Source organism: Gouania willdenowi, chromosome 3 (genome assembly GCF_900634775.1).
Source record: "Gouania willdenowi chromosome 3, fGouWil2.1, whole genome shotgun sequence".
NCBI classification, from domain to species: Eukaryota; Metazoa; Chordata; class Actinopteri; order Blenniiformes; family Gobiesocidae; genus Gouania; species Gouania willdenowi.
In genome coordinates this window covers 19,035,763-19,057,527 of record NC_041046.1, presented here as the reverse complement: position 1 = coordinate 19,057,527, position 21,765 = coordinate 19,035,763, and the positions used below count along the sequence as shown (strand labels likewise).

Below are 21,765 nucleotides of genomic sequence, written 5' to 3'. Positions count from 1 at the left end.
ACAATAGTTATTCTGAAACAAGTGCATGAGTTCAGCTTCTCGACACGGGAACCATACTCTCAGAAAGGATGAAGAACACCTCAATATCACCTGACCGTCAGCAAAAAGAGGCGTTTTAGTTTGTCAGCGGGTACACCCCCTTCAAAGGCAGAAACACCCCATTCTGCTTGTTTGCTTCTGAATTGTAACTTAACGTCCAATCTCGATCGGTATTTCATCTGACCAGCAGCAAAAAGAGATTAGGATTAGGATTAGGATTAGGATTAGGATTAGGATTAGGATTAGGATTAGGATTAGGGTTAGGATTAGGATTAGGATTAGGATTAGGATTAGGATTAGGATTACTTCTACTTTGACTTTGACGGAAGTCAAGTCGCTAAAATGACGTTTTTTCCAACCCTTTCTGTTTGGTTGGTGAAAAGGTACCGCAACCCCCTCTAAGGCGGTTTTGTAGCCCCACATCTGGCCCGACCCTGCTTAAACATCTGACCATTCCTGTTGTTGGTTGGTTCACGATATTTCCTTTTAATAATATAAAGTGTATGGTTGTTTTTTATGTTCTGTGGACCAAGCATAGTGATATTAGTAGATGTTTTGTTCAGTTTCCTATCAATATGAAGGTTTCAGAATAACCTGAGCCAGCCCTAACAAGACACCGTCTGATCCTGAGCTTGATAGCAGAAAGCTTTCTCAAAGAACGTCCAGAGAACCAACAGCCAAGGAGCAATGTGTCCAGAAGAGGAAACAGTGAATGAAGGGTCTTTGAGAAGAAGAACAAACTAGCTTCCTGCCTGTTGGGCTGGTGGAAGAAAAGAGCTGAAGGTCTACAGAAGGCAGAGAAGGAGAAGAGGATAGTCAACACCTGAAGAGCTGACAGAAGGAACTAGAACAGTACAACAGGATTACTCATGTCATCATAGGGTTCCATATAAAGCCCCAGGCCTTGGCCTGATTGGCTACAGATAATGATTCACTTTGTCTCCTTTTAGAATAGAATGTTAAAGTTGAGGTTTTTTTTATTCAGATAAGGTTTTTCATGAAACGTTTATCTCACGACATGGTAATGCTGCAGCTTGACTTTAGGGCAAAAATAAATTATGAATATAACAAACTAAATATATACAGTACTTGTTTTAACGCAGTTATTGTATGAAATAAAGAACTCAAGGAGACCCATTGGAGTGTTTCACTTCCCCTTTAAGCACAAAGCCCTGTGTCTGGCTGCTGAACTCTGAAGTTTGTCTAGATCTGTTAGAGAGCAATTTGCATCAGCTTTTGTGTCGTTAATCCACAACAGTCAGTTTAGATGCACACGGAATTTGTAAAGCATTTATGAAATGATTTATTAAGGGTATCACTGCAGTCCAAACAAATTCAACGTCGCACACCCTTCAACCAAGCAGCAGCCATGTTGAAACTCTCAGTTCAGTCTGATTTATTATTTTCTTGACTGCAAAAGAAAAAAAAAACTACAGGATTAAGTTTAATATTGGCAAATGAAAATTGTGATTTTGTTTAGAGTTGATTAATTTGTCTGCTGTTATTGAGTCTAACTTCACCACTATTAACATCAGTAATTATCTAAACTGATAATTATAGAAGCTGATCTACAGAGATATTTGAGGAACACACACTCAGACACACAGACATTCTTCTTCTTCTGTGTCGTTTTACGGCGGTTGGCAACCAAGGCAAGTAGCATTACCGCCTACAGACATTCTTCTTCTTCTTCTTCTTCTTCTTCTTCTTCTTGCTTTTAAGAGGTAGGACTGATGACATCTCTCTATAATACATTGGAACATTGGAATATTAGAACATTAGAAGATTGGAACATAGGGATGATATCATCACTGTGGAGGTAGGACTGATGACATCATCACTGTAGAGGTTATAACTGATGACATCATCACTGTTGAGCTCACTGTAGAGCTAGGACTGATGACATCACTGAGTCCGTCGATTCAGGAGGTGGGGCACGGGGGGATGGGGCGTCCAAACAAATCCGACGTTGCAAACCCTTGAATCAAGCAGCAGCCATGTTGAAAGTCTCAGGTCAGTCTGATCCTGATACGCAGAGACATTTGAGGAAAACACACAGACAGCGATTCCTTGCTTTTATAGATACATAGATGAGATCGATAATTCAAAGTGCTTTAAATATTAAAAAAGTGCAAACGAAAATGTTAAAGTTTCAAAATAACAAAATTGAGAAGAAATCATTTAAAAAAATATATATTTTAAATTGTAAAAAATAAAATGATTACAAATGTTCCTCTCAGACATAAGCAGTAGAGAAAAGAACAACTTGGGACTGTCGATTCTCACATGTTTTATTCATATACTTGGAATCTTCAGATGACTTCCACATTTAAAGAGACCCCCTCATCTGAGTGTCCATGGAAACTCATGATGACATAAAAACAGAGAACTCTGTCGTTCAAGAAAAATGGATCTGAGACATTTTTAGCCACATGTGTTGTACATGTGTATGCCTACAATGGTAGGTCGGCCTAAATCTTGCATAAACTTAACAATTTCATATTTTGGATTAATGTTGATTTCTGAGTGGAAGGTGAGCGTGAGCAACCATTCAGCCTGTTAGAGAACAATTTGCATGTGCTTTAGTTTTTCACCATTCCATAATGATAATTCAATGTGCTTTACATACGAAAACCAAAACAGAGTTTAAAAACAACAAAATTGAGAAGAAAGAATCTAAAAAATATATTTTTGAAATCAGATTTAAAATATTCCACATAAGCAGTCGAGAAAAGTAAAACTTTTAACGTGGGTTCAAAAAGATAGACATTGTGAGTGTTGATTCTCACGTTTTATTCATGTCCTTGGAATCTTTAGACGACTTCCAATCAAACGGAGACATGTACGTCAAGTGTGTGATAACACCTCCAGCCAAAGAGCAAGTAGAAGCCTGCAGAGAAGCTGAGTGTTGCTTCACTGAACAATGTTTCCTGTTTTAGCTGAATATGAGCCGAACATGTGGTTTCACAGGGTGGGGCTTCCTTTATGAAAACGTCCTAAAGTCACAACATTGTTCAGTTCCTCTAAGTCCGTCTTCGTCTTCACATCTCTTGCTTTGCTGGAGAATCCCTTCTAAGCAGCAGCAGCAGCACCATGGCACAGGTCACAGTGGAGTACTGGTGAGTAGTAGAAAGACTGCTATCACGCTACTGCTACTTAAAACAGTCTAACACCAAGTTCTCTGATTATTGTCACAGTCAAGGATGAGGCTACCAGCAGTATTTTAACCAAGTGTATTCTTGGGTTAAATACTACAGTCCAAATGCACAGGTGTCCGGCCGCATTGGGAGGCCAAGTGAGCAGCTGTTTGACGACTTCTTTGACTATAAATGTTGGTGCGTGTGAGCGAGACTTGCCAACCCTGTTCTGTGCTTTCAGACAGCTTTGAGGTGTCGGTAAACAACAAGGTGATCTACTCCAAGCTTCAGAATGGATCCTTTCCCAATCCTCAGTGGGTTAGTCACTCTTTTACTTTGTCACTCCCGTGAGATGTTGAAAGTGTCTTAGAGGTAAAAGAAAATATTCAAGAACTTTGTGTTTTGAATGTCATCTCAGGGTCTCCCACATTTAACGTGAAACTGTGAAAAGAATGAAGAAACCCTAACCCTAATGAATTCAAATTGACTGAAAAATATTAAGTTTTGTTGACTTACATTAACTTAAAAAACAACAATTAAATCATATTTTTGTTAGTTATTTTGCATTTGTGCTTTTCCTTGAATTTATGATTTTCTAACTCTAACGTACATCATAAATGCCTTGATGCACCTTTAGGACTGTGGTTGGTAAGGTGCACGACTTCACGCTGCAGTCTTGCTCTGCTTTGTTTTGTATTGTAGGACCTGCCAAAGATCCTCTATTTATGTCGGATGAACACTCCTAAATGTTTACAACAGATTTCTAGATCTTAAACATGGTTTAAAATAAATTATCTCTGAGATTTTTTAGTGAATGTGCAACAGTTTCTTTGCACTACAACAAATGAGCTGATGGTCCGCTGACTAGATAGTCAGACTAGATAGTGCTGGGCAATATATTGAGATTCAAGATATATTGAGTTTTCTATTTTGGCTATATAGAAAATTACAACTCTTTTATAGCTCATTTTGTAATAAAATACAGAATGAAAAGCACAGGTAAATAGATTTCTGCGTGTGGCCTAACCCAGACCTTCCCCATAGCAAGCCACACTACAGAACTCACTCACACATGCTGTCCCTTAGAAGAGAAAAAGCCACAATTGGCACATATTGTCACTAATTGTGCCTGTGTGGAATTTTTCATCAGTAAATGGAACCCAGTCTTTCTGATCAAATGAAGAATATCAAGATTTATATTGTATATCGCCATTTAAGAAAAAAAAATAGAGATATGAGTTTTGGTCCATATCGCCCAGCCCTAAATGGTAGCAGTGATGGTTAAAGTTGTGTGGTTGTGCAAAGAAAAGCACATAATATGAATGCTGCCTTTGAGCCTTTGGATGCTCTCATACGACTTTAACATAATACAAATGGCAAGATTTGCTGATACATCATGTAATTGTTTGGTGTTTTTTCCAGGTGGGCACCATGGTGCAGTCATCATGTGGAGGATACACTGCACCAGTGCAGCAGAGAAGATCCTGACGTTAAAGACGCAGGGATGAAAACAGCAGCTGGACTCACACCGAGGACAGTGGCTGCTTTTATCTCTGCTACTACGAGCAGCATTTAAAACATCTCAAATGTTGCATCTGCTATAGCATGATTCCATCCTGGTGCACAGTAGGGGTTGATGGGAGAAGCTCTGGGTGAATGGGACGCTGGGCTGCACTTCTGTTTATGATTGTTCACGCTTAAAACACAGGCGGTGTGAACATGATGCTAATCCAGAAGCTGCTCAGCAGACCAGTCTGACCAGGACACACACACACACACACGCACACACACACACACACACACACACACACACACACACACACACACACGCACACACACACACACACACACACACACACACACAGGGAATGGGGAAACTACTCACTTTCTATCTGACTATAAATCAAATATTTTTTCTCCATTGCCATGACAACTGCTGTATCATAAATTAAACTTGCGGAAAACATACGGTAAAGGCCTACAAGCTTTCTAATATAAATGTGATGGTGGAGGGTGAATTTATGATCAAACATGTTTAATACTGAGTTCTAGATATGAGGTGAACTGTTCTGTATGTGGGTGTGAAAGTTCTAAAAGTCATTTCTGGGTGTTTTATAGATTTTGGTAAATAGTTTTAAGGCACTGGAGCATCTAAGTGTAATCTCACTCTGACATAACGTAATTACGGTCCTGAAATTCAATAAAATAAAACTTATAAGATTTGGACTCTGTGTGTGTGTGTGTGTGTGTGTGTTTATTTATTTTCATATTAATTTAAAAGCAAAAGACTGTTTGGCTTTAACATGATGTACCTGGTCCTTCCTACATGATGTCAGTAGATAACAGGTTCAAAGCTCACTGTTTGTCAGTCCAACACTAGGTACAGACACACCTGTACAGACTGAATTCACTGACCTGCTCTGACAAACATTCCTACTAAATTATTACCTTGGTGATCAGCAGAGGTGGAAAGCCCCGAGGCTGCCACTCTGATGACATTTATATAGCTCGGATGATCTTTCTGTACAGAAATATCCTGATAAACAAATCCACAGAGACACGTATACCCCTGTGTAACACTGACAGCACCTCCAGCTGAAACAGCAAGACCAGACCTGCTGGGACTAGCTGCTCCACTCTGGAATACTTTATTATTATTATTAATAATTATCTGTTTATTAGGATACATTTCAAACAACAGTTTTCCCTTGTATACAATATTTTCAAACAAAGACACACGTCACTCACTACAACTATTGATACACACCACAGAGACACACACACATGATTTTTTTACATGTATCAAATACTAAACTATAACCGTACATACATAATAAAACAAAGGGGGGGGGGGCAAGGATTTGCAGTATTCAGAGATGAAAGTAACAGATTACAAGTACTCACGTTACTGTAACTGAGTAGCTTTTATAGGTACTTGTACTTTATAGAGTATATTTCTAAATCAGTAATTATACTTGTACTTAAGTACATTTCAAAAGAAGTAAAGTAATTCATTACATTTCTACATCCAAACGTTACTGTGTAATTTATCATTTTTTTTTTTTAAATTTCCGTTTCATGGTCTCACATTGATCATAATCCATATGTTGTTCGTCGTGCCGTTTCTGATCAAAGCCACTTTCAATGGTTCAGGTTGTGGTTTCTACCCATTATGTTGGCACATTTACATGTTTTAGAGTTCATAAATGTATCTATACTTAGAGCCTGAGAATGAATTTATTATTTTTGAATTGAATTCATTGCTGTTATTTTATTTAAGAAAAACAATTGTACATTTTGACAAACCTTTTATTTTATACAGATGCCTTTGTGGAAAATCATTTTTAAGTTTATACACGAGGTGTTTACTGTATAAGTGTGAAAGTAACGAGTGACTTTTACTTTGAACACTATTTACTAGAGATACTTTTTACTGGTACTTGAGTATTTTATGTATGATTTTTTTATACTTGTTTACACCTCTGGCACTAGTCCATAAAAGGGCCCCATTTTATATGAAATTGTTCTTTATTGTCTTTAGCTGAAAAAAAAAAGAGAGATTTTCTCCAGTTTATGAAATGACAAAACATCTCGTAACCACGGGGACCCTGAAGGCACCTTAGGAGATTTCCAAAGAAGTCAAATATTATGTCTATCTATTATGTAAAAGTTTATGTTTTACAGTGTGCAGGTTCCGTGAGCAAAGTGTTTACTGGAACCCCCCCAAAAAACAGCCAATAAATGGTTAATAAGACAGTGTCTGTTGACCTTAAAACCAGATGAGCAGAACACTCCTTCCACAGGGTGTGGTTTCCTCTATAATAAAGCCCTGCTATCATATCTGTGTTTATTTCATCTGAGCCAGGAATCGTCTTCACATCTCCACTAAAGGATCCCACATTAACCAGCATCTCTATGGCACAGGTGTGGATAGAGTATGGGTGAGTATCACACACACACACACACACACACAGGGGATGTTTTTAGTATAATTGTTATTTAAAGCTGTATTTTGCACTGTGAATTGTACACATATAGTTAGTTTAAAAGCAGTGAGCATATACACACGCTCTAACACCAGGCGTTCTTCCACAGCTCAGAGAGCCAGGGCCATTTCAAGACCTTTCAGAAGTACTTTGAGAAAAACAAGAGCGTTTCAGTGACTGGACAAGTTGGAAGGCCAAGTAAGCATGTGTTCATCTCAGGGTCGGACTCAGTTGTAATTGTAATCGCACAATTGGTAGCTCATTACAATTATGATGTAATTATAATTCTATTCGTAATTGAGTTGAGATCGTTGAGTTTGTTCAAATATGTTTCATATCAACTTTTCCCACGACCTGTTAGGGCTGCACAATTAAAGCCGTGGTTCTCGATTTATTTATATCGTAAAAGTAATCGTTTCTGAAAAAATTGTACGTCTGCGTGAATATAATTCAATATTTTAGTTCATGAAAGACAAAATCTTGCGGTCACGCCCTCCAGCTCCAATCACATGATTTAGAGAAAGGAGGGGTGAGCAGAGCCCATGAAGGAGCCTCCTCATTGGCTGCTGTGATGGACTAACGTTGGACTTTCCTATATTTTGTCTGCGTCCTTTTGTGTGGCGACGCGTTTTATCGGTAGCGCACGTCCAGCTCTCGTGTGCGATTTAGTGCACTTCCGTGAAAGGAGGAGACTGGGAGGGACTATCAGAGTAGGGGGCGGGATTTACAATTAGAATTCAGCCACGCCCCTCTGTCATGGTTCAAGAATCAGGTAGTGCAGCTTTAACTGAATTTTAATTATGATCGCAATGTTTGTTGTCACGATTAAATGAACTTGATCGTCAGCAATGTTTACATTCCAAATATGGCTTCAGTTAACCTTTGGTACATTTTAAATTCTTTGGTTATTTTTCAAACTATGTTTTTAGTAGAATTGTTATTTAAAGCTCAATTTTGCACTGTAAATTGTACACATATACACAGCAAATTCAAAAGTGTTACATTTTTGGTGTTGGCAGACTTTGTACAAAAGCAGAGTTAATTTTACTCTAATAGAGTCACATTATTTTTATGTGTATAATATTAGTAGTTAAAATCGAGTGTTAAAACAGAGTGTTTCTATATCAAATCTGGAGGTGTTTCAATGAAAACAATAACTCTTTATGATTTAACTCTAAACTCCCACAGTGTCTATTAACACTAAAAGAGTAAATTCACTGACTCCGCCCCCAGCATCACAGGCTCTCACCAAAGCGAACATTCAGAACAATTTTCTTTCCACATGACTGAGGTGTTTGCCACGCTTGGTTAGTCATTTTCATCTGTTTGTATTTGTCATTATTATTTTGGGCTGAGTCGCCCTGTGTGATAAGCATTAGCCACATTGCTTCGTGATATGGCATATAAGTCTGGTTTAGCACCGAAGTTCATTGTTTGCGGGCAAAACAATAGTTTTAAAAAACCGTGCAGGTGAACATTCACATTTTTGGCTAACTTAAATACAGTAGTTCCTCATTTATCGCGGGGTTTACGTTCTAAAAAAACCCACAATAGGCGAAATCCGTCACGTCAACACGCTCTGGGGTGGACCCATATAGACACTTTAAAAGTGTTGAAATCTGACAGTCTTAATTTAAGCATGCTGGATTTGCTGTGTTGTTTGTTTAAAAGTAATGCAATAAAAACACAGATTTTTTTCCTAACATAATAATTAATTGGGGGATTATAATCGGGATTACAATATTGATCATTATAATCATGATTATCATTTTGGCCATAATCGTGCAGCCCTACTACCTGTCAGTGAATATCCAGGATCATTTTACCATTTTTAACAGAATTTAAATCTAAGGGTATAGTGACAGAAAACAGGCTCAGAAATATTAATATCAATATTTTCATGGTTAAAGAAGCCTAATGTAACCAAGAGATGAGAAACAAATTAGATGATAGATAGTATTTTTTAGTGTATTTTAAAGCTGAGTCAAAACTGACCCATTATCATAACAGAAAGCTAACACATGAGGAAGGATACGTTTTATGTTGTTATTTATTAAAGGCTCAGTAATTGGGATTATTTGTAATTGAACTTTAGTAATTGTAATTGCCCTTTAGGGAGGAAAAAATTATTGTAATTGGGAAAAAAATGTTGGTTACCGTAATCAGAATTGAGTTGTATTTGAACATGGATAATTGAAGACGTAATTGTATTTGAGAAAAATGTAATTGACCCCAACCCTGGTTGATGTTTCTATTGGATGTGATTGTGTTTTATTGATCCTCTCTATGTTTCCTCCTGCTCAGGCAGCTTTGAGGTGCATGTAAATGGCCAGATGGTCCATTCCACGCTTCAGACCAGACAGTTACCAAATCCTCAGGTGGTAAGTTCCATTTAATCACCTGAACACAGTCCTGGTCCAGCACTAGATTCATCTGACCAAAGGATTATCAATAGGGCTGGGCAATATATCGAGACTCAAGATACATCAACTTTTCTATTTTGGTGATATAGAAAATTACAATATCGCCTTTATCAACATATTTTTATTTTAAGGCTTATTTTGTATTAAAATACTCATTTTAGGAGTCGCTACCTTTCCTACTTCTCAGAACATCATGGAAGATGGATCAGTTAGATGGATCTCTGAGTGTGTCCTAACGCAGACGTTCCCCTAAACAAGCCACACTACAGAACTCACTCACACGTGCTGTCCCATATTAAAGAAAAAGCCAAAAGTGGCAAATATAAATATGCAGCTTTTCGTTAATACATGAGCCTGTGTGGCATTTTGAATCAGCAAATTTATCCCAGAATTGTCTTTCTGGTGAGATTTTATTTGATTTAAAAACGTCAAGATTTAAATCGTATATCGCCATTTTGAGGAAAAACATCGATATATGAGTTTTGAATATGGCCCAGCCCTACTTATCAAAAAAGCCCACAGCAGCTATAATTCTAAGTATATTTACATGTACTCTTTTATTTCTACATTGCATCATTGTGTGTCCATGTGCTGCTTGCAGGTGACTCCATGGATTACTAGTTCATCATGTGCTAGAGGTTCCTGACGTTAAAGAAGCAGAGGTGGAAACAGCAGCTGGACTCACACTGAGAACAGTAGTTGTTTTTTTAAATCTCTGCTAGAACACATAAACGATAAGATCAGCGTTTAAAAAAAGTGAGGTTAAAATGTTGGTGCTAGCATTGTTCCATCCTGTTGCACAGCACTTCTGTTTATGATTGTTCACGCTTAAAACACAGGCGGTGTGAACATGATGCTAATCCAGAAGCTGCTCAGCAGACCAGAGTCTGAAGGTCTGCTCTTTAAATCCAGGAAAACACACACACACACACACACACACACACACACACACACACACACACACTCACTCATATAGGGAACAGGAAACTACACACTTAATATCTGATTTTAAATCAAAGCATTTATCTCTATTGCCATGACAACAATTGCATCATGTATTCTCCAGTAGTTATTTCTAGGTGTTATATTTACTTAGAATGTTTTGAACAATGTCATGTATAATCACTTATCAAATTCAATAAATACTTGTAAAATCTAGACTGTGTGTGTGTGTAGAGAGTTTAAATAATACAGTATCCAGAGGTGTAAAGAATACTGATATACAGTATTGTACTCAAGTAGATGTACTGTTACTTGATTGAAATTGTACTCAAGTACAAGTATAAAGTAGCTCCATTAAATAGTACTCAAAGTAAAATTTACTAGTTACTTTATTTATGGTAATAAATCTTATCAGGGTTCCCTTACATACAGTAAACATCTCATGTATAAACTTAAAAAGGAAGAAACCAAATGTACCACAATTGGAACTTCATTTATTTTCCACAAAGGCATCTGTATAAAATAAGTTTGGCCAAATGTACATTCAAAAAATAAATAAATAAATAGCACAAATAAATTTAATTACAAATAATAATAATACATTCTCAGGCTCCAAGTATAGCTACATTTATGAACTCTAAAACTAATATTTTAGAGTTTTGTGTCTGTTTTGGTGCCGTACATTACATTTAATCTGGTTGGTCGGTTATGATGTGATGCATTTGATTGTTGTAGTTTCTCAATGTTCGCTGATCATTTTAAAACTAAAAATAATAACGATTTACTCGGTGACGGTTGGGTGTAGAAATGTAACAAGTTACTTTTCTCATTTTTTTTTAAAACTTACTTAAGTACAAGTACAATTACTGATTTAGAAATATACTCCAAAAAGTACAAGTGCCCATAAAAACTCTATTACAGTAACGTGAGTATAGTAATCAGTTACTTTCACATCTGACAACATCTAATTATTAGATGTTTCCATTTTTGAGTTTTAGGTAAAAACAGGTCCAGTAGGATCATGGAAACACTGTTATATGTGGAACTGTAAAGAAAGCCACAAGGCTTGTCTGGAATGTAAATCCTATAATTAAACTCTACAAAAGGAGTATATACTGTAAAGGAGGAGATGTGATCTGACAGTTGAGTGTTCCCACCCCATTCCATTTAACATGCACCAACAAACACATCCTGAATAAAGGCATCAAATTACATGTTTAAACTGGATTGAATGACATTTCTGGTTAAATATTGTTTCCCGTACATCAGCCTCAGAAAGCCGTGAGGTGGTCACAATAAACCAGAAACCTTCCATGTGAGTGAAAATCCATTTACTCACAACTCTAGAATCAAATTCTATGTTTTATTACTTTTTAAAAATAGAAATTTCCTGAAAAACCTTGTTTAAAAAAAAAACATGAATAAAATGTCAGGTTACAACATATTTATCATGTTTGTGTAGAAATAAAAGCTAGTTACGCTTTTGATTTCATCCCTGGAACACATCCAGTCCTTCTGTAATACAACTTTATTATTCAGTCATAGCAGATATGAGGCATGCCTTCAGTTTCATTATGACATTATTTAATAAACAATGTTTATTATGAAAGTGTGAGCCATCACTGCTGTACAGGAGCATTTCTAATTCACTGCTCTGTTCAGGGTTGGGGTGAATTATAATTGTGTAATTGAATTAGTTATGACATAATTAGAATTGTAATTGAAAAAAAAAAATCTGTCACCGATATTCGTAATTGAGTTCCAATAATTTACTTTTTATTTGGCATGGAAATTAAATAAAAGCTGTCAATTACAATCTAATTAAATACCAAACTGAGGAATCGTGTTACAGTTCTATGGCTTACACATACAGTACGTAGGTAACTATTAAATTATGTTTCATATCAACTTTACCCACTTTCTTCTTAGGATCATTTTACCTTTTTTTTTTTAAATGGCGCCCACATCGAAAATATTACCAATATTTTTCATTGATAAGGAAGCCTAACAAAATAACCAATAAATGAGAAAATTATTATAGATCATATTTTTTACTGTATTTTACAGCTGATTTTAGACATGGGTCAAAACCGATCCATTATAAGAGATGCTAACAGAAAGCTAACACAACAGGATCATTTTTATGGGGTTATTTTAAGTTTGAAAATTGTGATTAACTGTAATTCAACATAATTGAGAAGATAATTGTAATTGACTTTGAGATTATTTTTTTTAAATGCCAGTCACTGTAATCGAGTTGTTATTGAACTTGGATAATTGAAGATATAAAATATAATTGAGCCCATCCCTGGCTGTTCTATTTGGATCCAGACTTCCTGAACTTTACTAACCTTTTAAAAAAAAACATATTTGTTTAGCTGCTGCATATTTGTGGTGCAGCTGCATTAGAAGTGAGTGGTGCACAGACAGCAGACCATATCTTATTCATGACACATGTCTTCACAGAAGAGGCTCCACCCACTTCTGACTCATGCACACATTCAAAGGCCTATAAAGTGACTCATCATAAAACACAAAACACTAAGTCCAAGCTTGTATCCTTTTATTACAAAAAAAAAACAGTGACAAATAAATAAGAGAAAGGATGTAAAAATATAATGTTTAAGAGATTTGGGGTCAGGGTTTATCATCGATATGTTAGATTGGTCCCAGTTTGAAAATGAAACAGTTCACACTATAGAATTAATAATAATAGCACCATTGTGAGGTCAATGTTACTGACCCGTTTCACATGAATGCAGGACAAAGTTGAAACTATCGAGTCAGCCGTGGAGCTGCTAGAACAAAACAAAAACAAAGGGCCGCCACTTTCGCTCTCATGTTATATAAATATAATATATTAATTTATACATTCTACACTAGAATGTCTCTATACCACATACACAACTCAGGTAAACATCAATAAAAAGGCAGCTGATAGTTTTAAAAAACATGGGGGTAAATTAGGTTTAGCTGCTCAGCTGAAGAAGAAGCTTTAGAGCGAGGTGTCACCAGGCAGAGGCGTGTGCTTTAGGAAAAATCACCAAACATCTCCTCTCACCGGCTCCAAAACGTCTCAAGGCATTGACATTTAATTTTACAATCTTAAGGAGTGAGTGACAAATGTTGCTGTGTGTGTGTGTGTGTGTGTGTGTGTGTGTGTGTGTGTCAGTCAGTTTGGACGGGCTCGGAGTTTGTGCAAACATTCAGTCAATGATGACATCACCAGCGTGATATCTTGACAGATTGGAGCTGTTTCGCAGCATTTTAGAGAAATTCAATGGTTATGAAATTGTGTCCCAAAATTTTTTTTTTTAAATAAAACAAACCAAAAAAAAAAAACATAGTAAAATGGAGGTGTGAGAGAAGTGCATGGGACAGATAGCTAGCGCACCAGGAGGAAGGTGAGGCCAGCGATGCCCACACCGGCAGCAGCAAACAGAGCCGTCTTCATGGAGAGGTCGTGGTTCACCTCTGTGGTTCTACGGGAGTACGCACAGAAACCTTCCTGTGGGGGGAGAAAACACCAATCAGAACACGTCTCTCTCTATTAAAAAACAAACATCTGTCTTTACGACGACTCCAGCATAAAGCCGGGGATTGTCTTGTCCTATTGCAAGTGCAATTTGAAAAACCATTTTATTTATTGCTTTGGTTGTGTGTGGTTTTGCATTCACTCTTAACAGAAACAGGGTCTATTCATATCAGTCGATATCAATAATTATTGATTAGTTTTTTTTTTTTTTTAACCTAATCAAAATAAGAAGAAAAAAATGCAAAATTTTAATATTTTTATTTTAAACGTAATCTTTATGGAAAAAAAAAAAAACTAAAAAACCTCAATTAAAAGAATTAACTCCTCAAATCAATCAATCAATCAATCTTTATTTGTATAGCGCCAAATCATAACCAATGGTATCTCAAGGCACTTTACAGTAGAGCAGTCTTAAGGACGGACTCTTCATTTTATGGATACACACATATGCATATATACGTATATACACATACATATGTATCCCACACCCAACATGAATTCATCATGGCGGCAAGGAAAACCTTCTGTTAAGCAGCAGGAACCTTGTGTGGATCCCATTCCTATGATGAACAGCCATCCACGTTATGCAAAGTTCAAATTGGTTTAATCATGAATTACTTAAAGCAGTAGTAACAGGATAATTAGGTGTAATAATCACAATAGTTACATTACTGACTAATGGGACCAGCTTTGTCTGTGAACACGTGAAATATAATTAAATTATTTTTATCACACGACATGTGACATGTTGCTTTTATCCTTCCATGCACTGACCTCGTCGTTAGCTCGAGTCATTATTTCAGGTGGTGAAACATGAAAACTACTAATGTTACAGCTACTGCAGAGTGGCTAAAGCCATTCCTCTGCCTACATCCCCCAGAATGCCTTGCAGTTGTGGGTCTTTTCCGGATTTTTTCTAACGGAGTTCAGTGAAATTATCTCCATTCTATCGCAAAAATGTCCTATTGATATTGATTACATCTCTATATCACTATCATTTTATCGCCCAGGCTTAGAAAGGCGCTTTCCGGCGTTACCTATATTGTCCATTGTATAGTCTGATCTCACGGTAGAGCAGTAATAGCACACAGCCACTATAGATGTCACCTTATCACATTTATTAATACTTACTTGGTATGTATTGTATATTTCACTTTTACTTTTTATCTGTTTACTGTAACAAGTGTATTTTTCCATTGTGGGATTAAAAAAAGGTAGAAAATCAATAATCAATCAATCCATAAACACGTCCTGTCTCAGCTAAACGATGTTTGTCAATATATTTACATGGTAAATTAAGAAACAGGAAAATAAATTAATAAGTAGTGAAGTTCCTTTCCAAAAGCAGTAACTAGTAAAGTAATCTAATCTCACTAGAATTTACAGTAGTAAGAAATTACTTTTTGAATAATTACCCCCAACACTGCATTTCATCAAGCCTCATCTAACATTATGAAATTAGCTATAAAAGTACGTATAACTCATGCTGATTTAGTATATCTATGTAATGGGACACCACTAGTAGTTAAACCAGTTTCCACCTATTACACTCCCAGTCTCCAACTAGTAGAACAACCTGAACCAGCTAAGTGGTGCTACTTCCTGTGAGCACAGTAATGGCTGTAGTGAGCGTTCTACTCTGTATTGATTTGTCATGTTGACCCAGTGCTGCACCTGCTCTCAGCAGCAGGTGTTTTACAGCTGCTTGTTTCAACACTAAGGCTTTGACTAGCACTGCTCCGTCCATCTGGATGATCTGGTTGTGTGTGCAAGAACCAGCTGCTGGCTGATGAAAGGAGGAGGAAGAAGTCAACGGACATTTGTATGCGTGTGCGTGTGTGCGTGGGGGGGGGGGCTGCATTCATAATGGTGTGTTTTGTTTAAGAGAACTTTATTTCATTCAAAATTCCTTTTAACATTCCCATAAAACAGGCACATAGTCTGTGATTAAGCCTTTAATCGCTATGGTAACTGTTCACGTCTACTTGCATGTGTTTCTACTTATATTTTCAGATTGTTGGACTAAAACATAGAGAAGTCTCATTAAAATAAAGCTGCTAAACTTTCTTTATAATTTATAAACGTCACCAGGTGACTAATCTCTTTCCTGTTATTCCTCATGTTTTAACCATTGTTGTTTGACTGTTAGCAGCATTAGGTCAGAAACTACTAAATAGATTTTGACTGAATTCTAACCAAAGATGTACCTTATACCAGGGATGGGAAACTATCACAGCGGGGGCCACAAAAATGTGATTGTCTGATCCGAGGGCCACATTATCACTATTAATAGCATTTAGAATAATGACCAATGTGAACATTAATACAGGAAATAACAAATGGTTTCATCTTTGTAGTTTTTTTGTGGAGGTTTTCTTGGTGTTTTATTAGTTTTTAAACCTTGTGTGTTTTGGAATTAATTTCGTCTATTTTCCTGTCAGTGTTGCCTTTTTGTGTGTTTTTTAAGTCCTCGTGTGTTTTTGTTGGCATTTTGTGCATCTTTTAAGTCCTTTTGTAAATAACGTCATTTTGTGTATAAGTGGTTGTTCAGTGTATTATGTGTTGTGTACTTTTGTTGACATTTTGTGCATTTTTCTGTCGTTTCCTGTGTTTCTGGGGTTTCCTGTGTTATGAGGAGCTTCATGTACAGTAACTTCTAACCTCATGTATCAGAATTTTGTTTTTGGGGCTGCACAAAATTAAACCAGGGGCCACATAGTTGCCTATGTCTGCCTTAAGATTCTGCTAGATCAGTTTCAAAAATCTCTATCTTATCCTTTATTATTGGCAAAATTTTAAAAAATAATTGTCGGTTTGTAACTACCCAATATTTATGCAATTTGACTCAGTTATGTGAGTTTAGTTCCTAAATTATGGTACCATACCTGGAGGTTTACGCTCTTTATGCTTATAATTATTCCCTATATTATAAACAGGTTCACAATATAACTATTTTTTATTGTTTCTGTTTCCACTGTATCCAGAATAATAATAATCTTTCTCAACTAGAACTGTTGATTGATTTGTCACGACTGTTCCAGGGTTTGAGTTTGTTTTATTTAGTTTCACATCTACCTGTAGCTCTTTGTTTTTTTAGACTGATGCCAACTTGTTTGTAGTTTAATTTCAGCAACTTTCACTTTTACAGTTACAGTTGGAAACCTTTGTAATTGAATACCCTAGTTACATTACATCAACCAAATTAAACTATATCAACTAAGTGAATTCATAAAAATAGGCTGTTTAAAGGCTTTTTCAAATGATTTTTTTTTTTCCCTGTGAAATCTGTGACCTGTACAACTCAAAGAAACGGAACCGAGAATCGTTTAGAACAGGAATAAAAATTCGGAATCAGAATTGTTAAAATCCAAACGATGCCCAACCCTACTTGTAATTGTCACATGCATAGTGAAAGCAGTTTATGCCTCTCCTTGCTATTTTAAGTTGAAGGAGGCTGTTACAGTTTGACTTACCCATCCTTTGTTCTCCAGCAGCCAGTCCTTCTTCTCCACTCCCAGGTACTCAGCAATGGTTTCTGCTAGTTCTTTGGGCCCCTGTCCTGCTTCCTGCCACAGACCAGGGTCCAGCCCCAGGGTCTCAGCCCTCTCCTCCTGCAGCTGTCTGGCCAGCACCCCGCTAAAGGTGAAAAGGGATACAACCCTCCCCCAGTTCAAGTGTCCGTCACCCACCATCTCCTCCATCACCTTCCTGAGGCTGGTGCAGAGGTCCGGCCCACACTGCCTCAGGAAGGTCTGCACCAGGGAATGGAAGCGGGCCTGATGCTGGGACTCCAGGTCTCCAGCCATCCGCCTCATGGCAGCAGCTGATTCGCTGGGAGGTGGAGGTGCTGAATGTGGGCTTGAGCACAGGGACAGGTAGTCCTCTGCCAGGGTGAGGGTCTCTGACCGCAGCCCACACGACATTTTCTGCAATTTAGAGAGAATAAGAAACTTAAAATAGAGCAAATATAGCAGCTTACATGTGACAGTTGAGAAAAGAAAAGGAGCTCCTAAGTTGAGTCATATCATTGGTAATAAATGCACACGTAATGAACAATAGTTGAGATTATTAGCATTTAGATGCAGAATAATATTTAGGGAGACAATCCAGATAACATGGAGCAGTGGTTCTCAAACTGGGGGCTGGGGAAAATCCATAGCTTGGGGGTCTGTTATATAATTTAAAAACTATAATTCATCTGGAATCATTACTAAAGTGTATAAATACATATGAGAACCATATAAAACAAAAATACTTTATATGTACTGTATATATGGAGGATACAGACACACTGCTGTATCATGACTGTCTCAATGGATATAAATATATGTTAATTTTTGTTTTTTGAAAATAAATCTGCACGTTTTTATTATTATTAATTTTCATCAAACACATATACATACAAGACGGGTACAGGTGTTTTAAGTTAATTTCTACCATAAAGATCTTCAATATATACGTTAAAATGTTTGAATTTATTTTCTTTTGAAATGCCCATTTTTGATTCATAACATAAAATCATACAATCTGATATTTAATCTGTGATGGTTTTTTCTCTCTCTTTTTTTTTTTTTACTGTGTAATGCAGTCATGGGCTCAGTTCTTAATGTAAACAATCATATTTAATGCTGCACCAAGTTAGAGTTACTTTCTACTATTTACAGCATTAGATCTCAGAGAATATTTTCCATATTCAAGTAAAATTGGTACCGACTGAAATATCCTTAACCAAATCAAAAACGAATTGAATCGCAGATCGATTCGGGAAATCTGTTTCGATACCCAGCCCTAGCATATGGGCTACAAATGACATTAAATTCTTTAGTCCATAAAAGCGTGCTGGTTTTTAAACAGTGATGGTTTAATATTAACATTAAATAATGTCAAGTGTTTTGAAGGAATTGCTAAATTATGAAAGATGAGCACGAATGTAGTTTTAATTTTTTTTTTTTTTTTTAATGGTCGTCATCTTTCACTTACCGGTAACTACGTTTCCAAGAACCGTAGGAGGACTATTTAACTGACTGCACCGTGGCATGTTTTAGGGAACCCCCCAACAATAACCTTTAATTGAGAATAATTTATTTGGTTGTAGACTAAAATACAAGTAGACATAAAAAATTGTTGTATAAAGACGTTAGGAGAGGTTTTAAAAGACAGCTAATGGTGCCATGTTAACAGTGATTCCCTCGGACAGCTAGCACTAGCTTCATTAACACAGCAGCTAAAACACCACAGACGAGGCAAAGGTAGGTTCAACACTTTAAATTATTACACTCCCAATAAGTCTGCAATTAAAGACAGAGACAACATAAAATGAGGGAAGATTTCAGCGGGTGTCTTTGGCTCTCTGTGCCCAGGTCTGTCAGCAGAGAACCGGAGAACACAAAGGAGCGTCCGCAGGCTGTTCCAGCTGACCCAGAGGGCCCTGCTCACCGATAAAAGCCTCGCCACAAACCGCACCACCGACACCAGAACCCGGATAACACACCGGGTTCAGTGCAGGACTCACACAAACGCGAATTTCGAAGGTTTTCTGTGTGTAAGAGGAACAAAAGCTCACCCTCCCAGCGGTATCAGTCTGCTCCGAGCTGGCTCACAGACGGCGGAAGGAGACGCCGGTACGTTCACGGCTTCCTGTAGCCCTATGCACTTTATCAGCTCACTCCGCCACACACGCGCGGAGGAATCCCCCATCACTACATTGATCACACACACACACGCACACACACACACACACACACACTCACACACACACACACACACACACACACACACACACACACGCACACACACACACACACACACACACACACACACACACATTCACACACATTCACACACACACACACACACACACACACACACACACACACACACACACACACAATTGATTGATTGTGGTTTATTTTTTAACATACCATAATTAAATGTCCAATAGCTCTTATTTACCCATAATAACATATATTCAGGTCAACTTTCTCAAAGCCTATTTTTAATTTTTATTTTTTTGAACAAACTGTTTTAGAACATCTGATTTCAAGTTAATCGAAATCTAACATAACACAAGCAAGTACGTAAGCAACGAGACAAATCAGATATAAATAAGTCCAAAATGCTCAAAATCTAAATCATTAACAAAGAATAATAATTCTATTTTAAATATTCAACTTAATACACATTTAAAAACTCATACATATACTTAATGAATGAAATAAACAGACACAATAGACCCCTAAATGATGAATAATAATAATGAATAAATCAATAATCTTGTACATAATTTGTATTGCTTTATATCAGCAGTAAACGTCATCTCGAACTAACTATAATAACTGATCGTTTGATTTCTAAATGTAAAATATCTTCTAAGTTCGATATAAACTTCTGAAAACTATGCTTTGACCTATATAATTTGTGTATGTCATTATCTCTGATGACATATCTGACCATCACAAATATCTTTCGTATCATAACAAAAGAAGACACATGTACCAGCCAGTTATAATAGCTGCTAATAATTGGATCATGGGAGGATCAAGCCTCTGTTGTGTGAAGACCTTTTGATGTAGGTCAAGAACTCTCAATCCTTTCCTTATGTATTTAGTCTTAAAGCTGCAGTATGTAAGTTTTTTTAGGCTTCATTTGGTCAAAAATCCATAATCACCTTTGAGCATACTGTAATTCAAAGTGTTCTGAGTGGACCCTGTTATTTTGTTCGTTCTTCTCTTGGCTCTGTAGAATAGGCTTAGGAATCCAGGAGTGTGATGCAACCTTTCAGCCAATCAGAGATCTTTTAAAAAAAAAGTGCTTCGTAAGGTGTTTTTGGGGTGTTACTATTGGCTGCCCGACAATGGGGGACATTCCAGCAGGAGAAGTTTGTTTGCCTGGCCCTGACCATTGCTGCGCAGTAACTATAATTTTGCTTTTGGTTTCTGCATGGGATTTCTTTTTTTGTGCCTGATCTCTATCAAACACTTAGACAGACAGACTCAGGCAGTGCAACAGTACCCAAAGGAAAGCTGTGTCCTCATTTTGTCTGTAAATAAGAGTGAAGGAGAGAAAGAAAAAAAAAGAGTTAATTCCTGATCAGAGTGTGTCTCCTCTCAGTGTGTGAAAGATCTCAGTGATCTCCTTTAAGAAATGGAAAGTGAAAATGCATATGGCAATATTTTGGGTACTTTCCCAAACTGTCATTCCAGATTCTCACTCTCCACTCATTTTTCTTTTTTTTTGGTTTCACATAAAGGTATTGATGACAATTATACTATAAATCAAAACAGAAATTCTTCTTTTGTGTAAAAAAGAATAAAATGAAAATGTCAGATTATGTATTTCTCAACCTGTTTTCAGGAAGAAGCTGAAGTAGATGTAGGAGTTCACTTCCTGGAGAGTTTGTAACACAAAATGATACTTTGTTCTCATGATTGACAGGATTGTTTCTGCTCAACATGTTATTTTCATATTGGAATATTCCTGAGGTTATGTGAAACTTAATTAGCTGTCTAGCAAATAGCCTGAAAGAAAAACAATAAAATATTAACAAAAAAAAAAAGCTAACTTTCCCTTATTGTTTGATGGTTTGATCCAACCTGGTAAATGTCAAATAGCTTTAGCAGTCATTACTGACAAAGAGAAACTGGCTCAAACAAGAGTGTTGAGAAAAAGAAGTAAATATATTGTCAATATTAATATTTGCATTA

General features: G+C 36.8%; 1 protein-coding gene and 1 long non-coding RNA gene across 3 annotated transcripts in view; one reads left to right on the top strand and one right to left on the bottom strand.

The window, feature by feature from the left end:
- The window catches only part of LOC114480820 (uncharacterized), an 8,274-nt gene extending 2,872 nt beyond the window's left edge, over positions 1–5,402 (top strand). Inside the window, exons 2-5 of one of the 2 annotated variants that reach the window (XR_003676170.1) lie at positions 3,010–3,158; positions 3,237–3,334; positions 3,418–3,494; positions 4,599–5,402. This is a non-coding gene — a long non-coding RNA (uncharacterized LOC114480820). Of the gene's footprint in view, positions 1–3,001; positions 3,159–3,236; positions 3,335–3,417; positions 3,495–4,598 lie in introns of those variants that run through there. The other variant, XR_003676169.1, reaches the window with a different exon arrangement.
- Positions 5,403–13,102: 7,700 nt separating this feature from the next.
- On the bottom strand, positions 13,103–19,758 carry bcl2l10 (BCL2 like 10). Its single transcript, XM_028475225.1, has 3 exons — positions 19,626–19,758; positions 17,536–17,988; positions 13,103–14,035 (listed from the first exon to the last, which is right to left on the bottom strand). Exons 2-3 carry the CDS (start codon positions 17,983–17,985, stop codon positions 13,913–13,915), a joined length of 573 nt encoding a protein of 190 aa, XP_028331026.1. The 5' UTR covers positions 17,986–17,988; positions 19,626–19,758; the 3' UTR covers positions 13,103–13,912.
- Positions 19,759–21,765: the final 2,007 nt, after the last annotated feature.

Excerpts from the sequence above, each read along its gene's own strand:
- bcl2l10 (XM_028475225.1), bottom strand. The coding sequence starts at position 17,985 with ATGTCGTGTGGGCTGCGGTCAGAGACCCTCACCCTGGCAGAGGACTAC. Across the intron at positions 14,036-17,535 it reads TGCTGGAGAACAAAGGATGG|GAAGGTTTCTGTGCGTACTC; the intron begins GTAAGTCAAACT and ends CTCCCCCCACAG.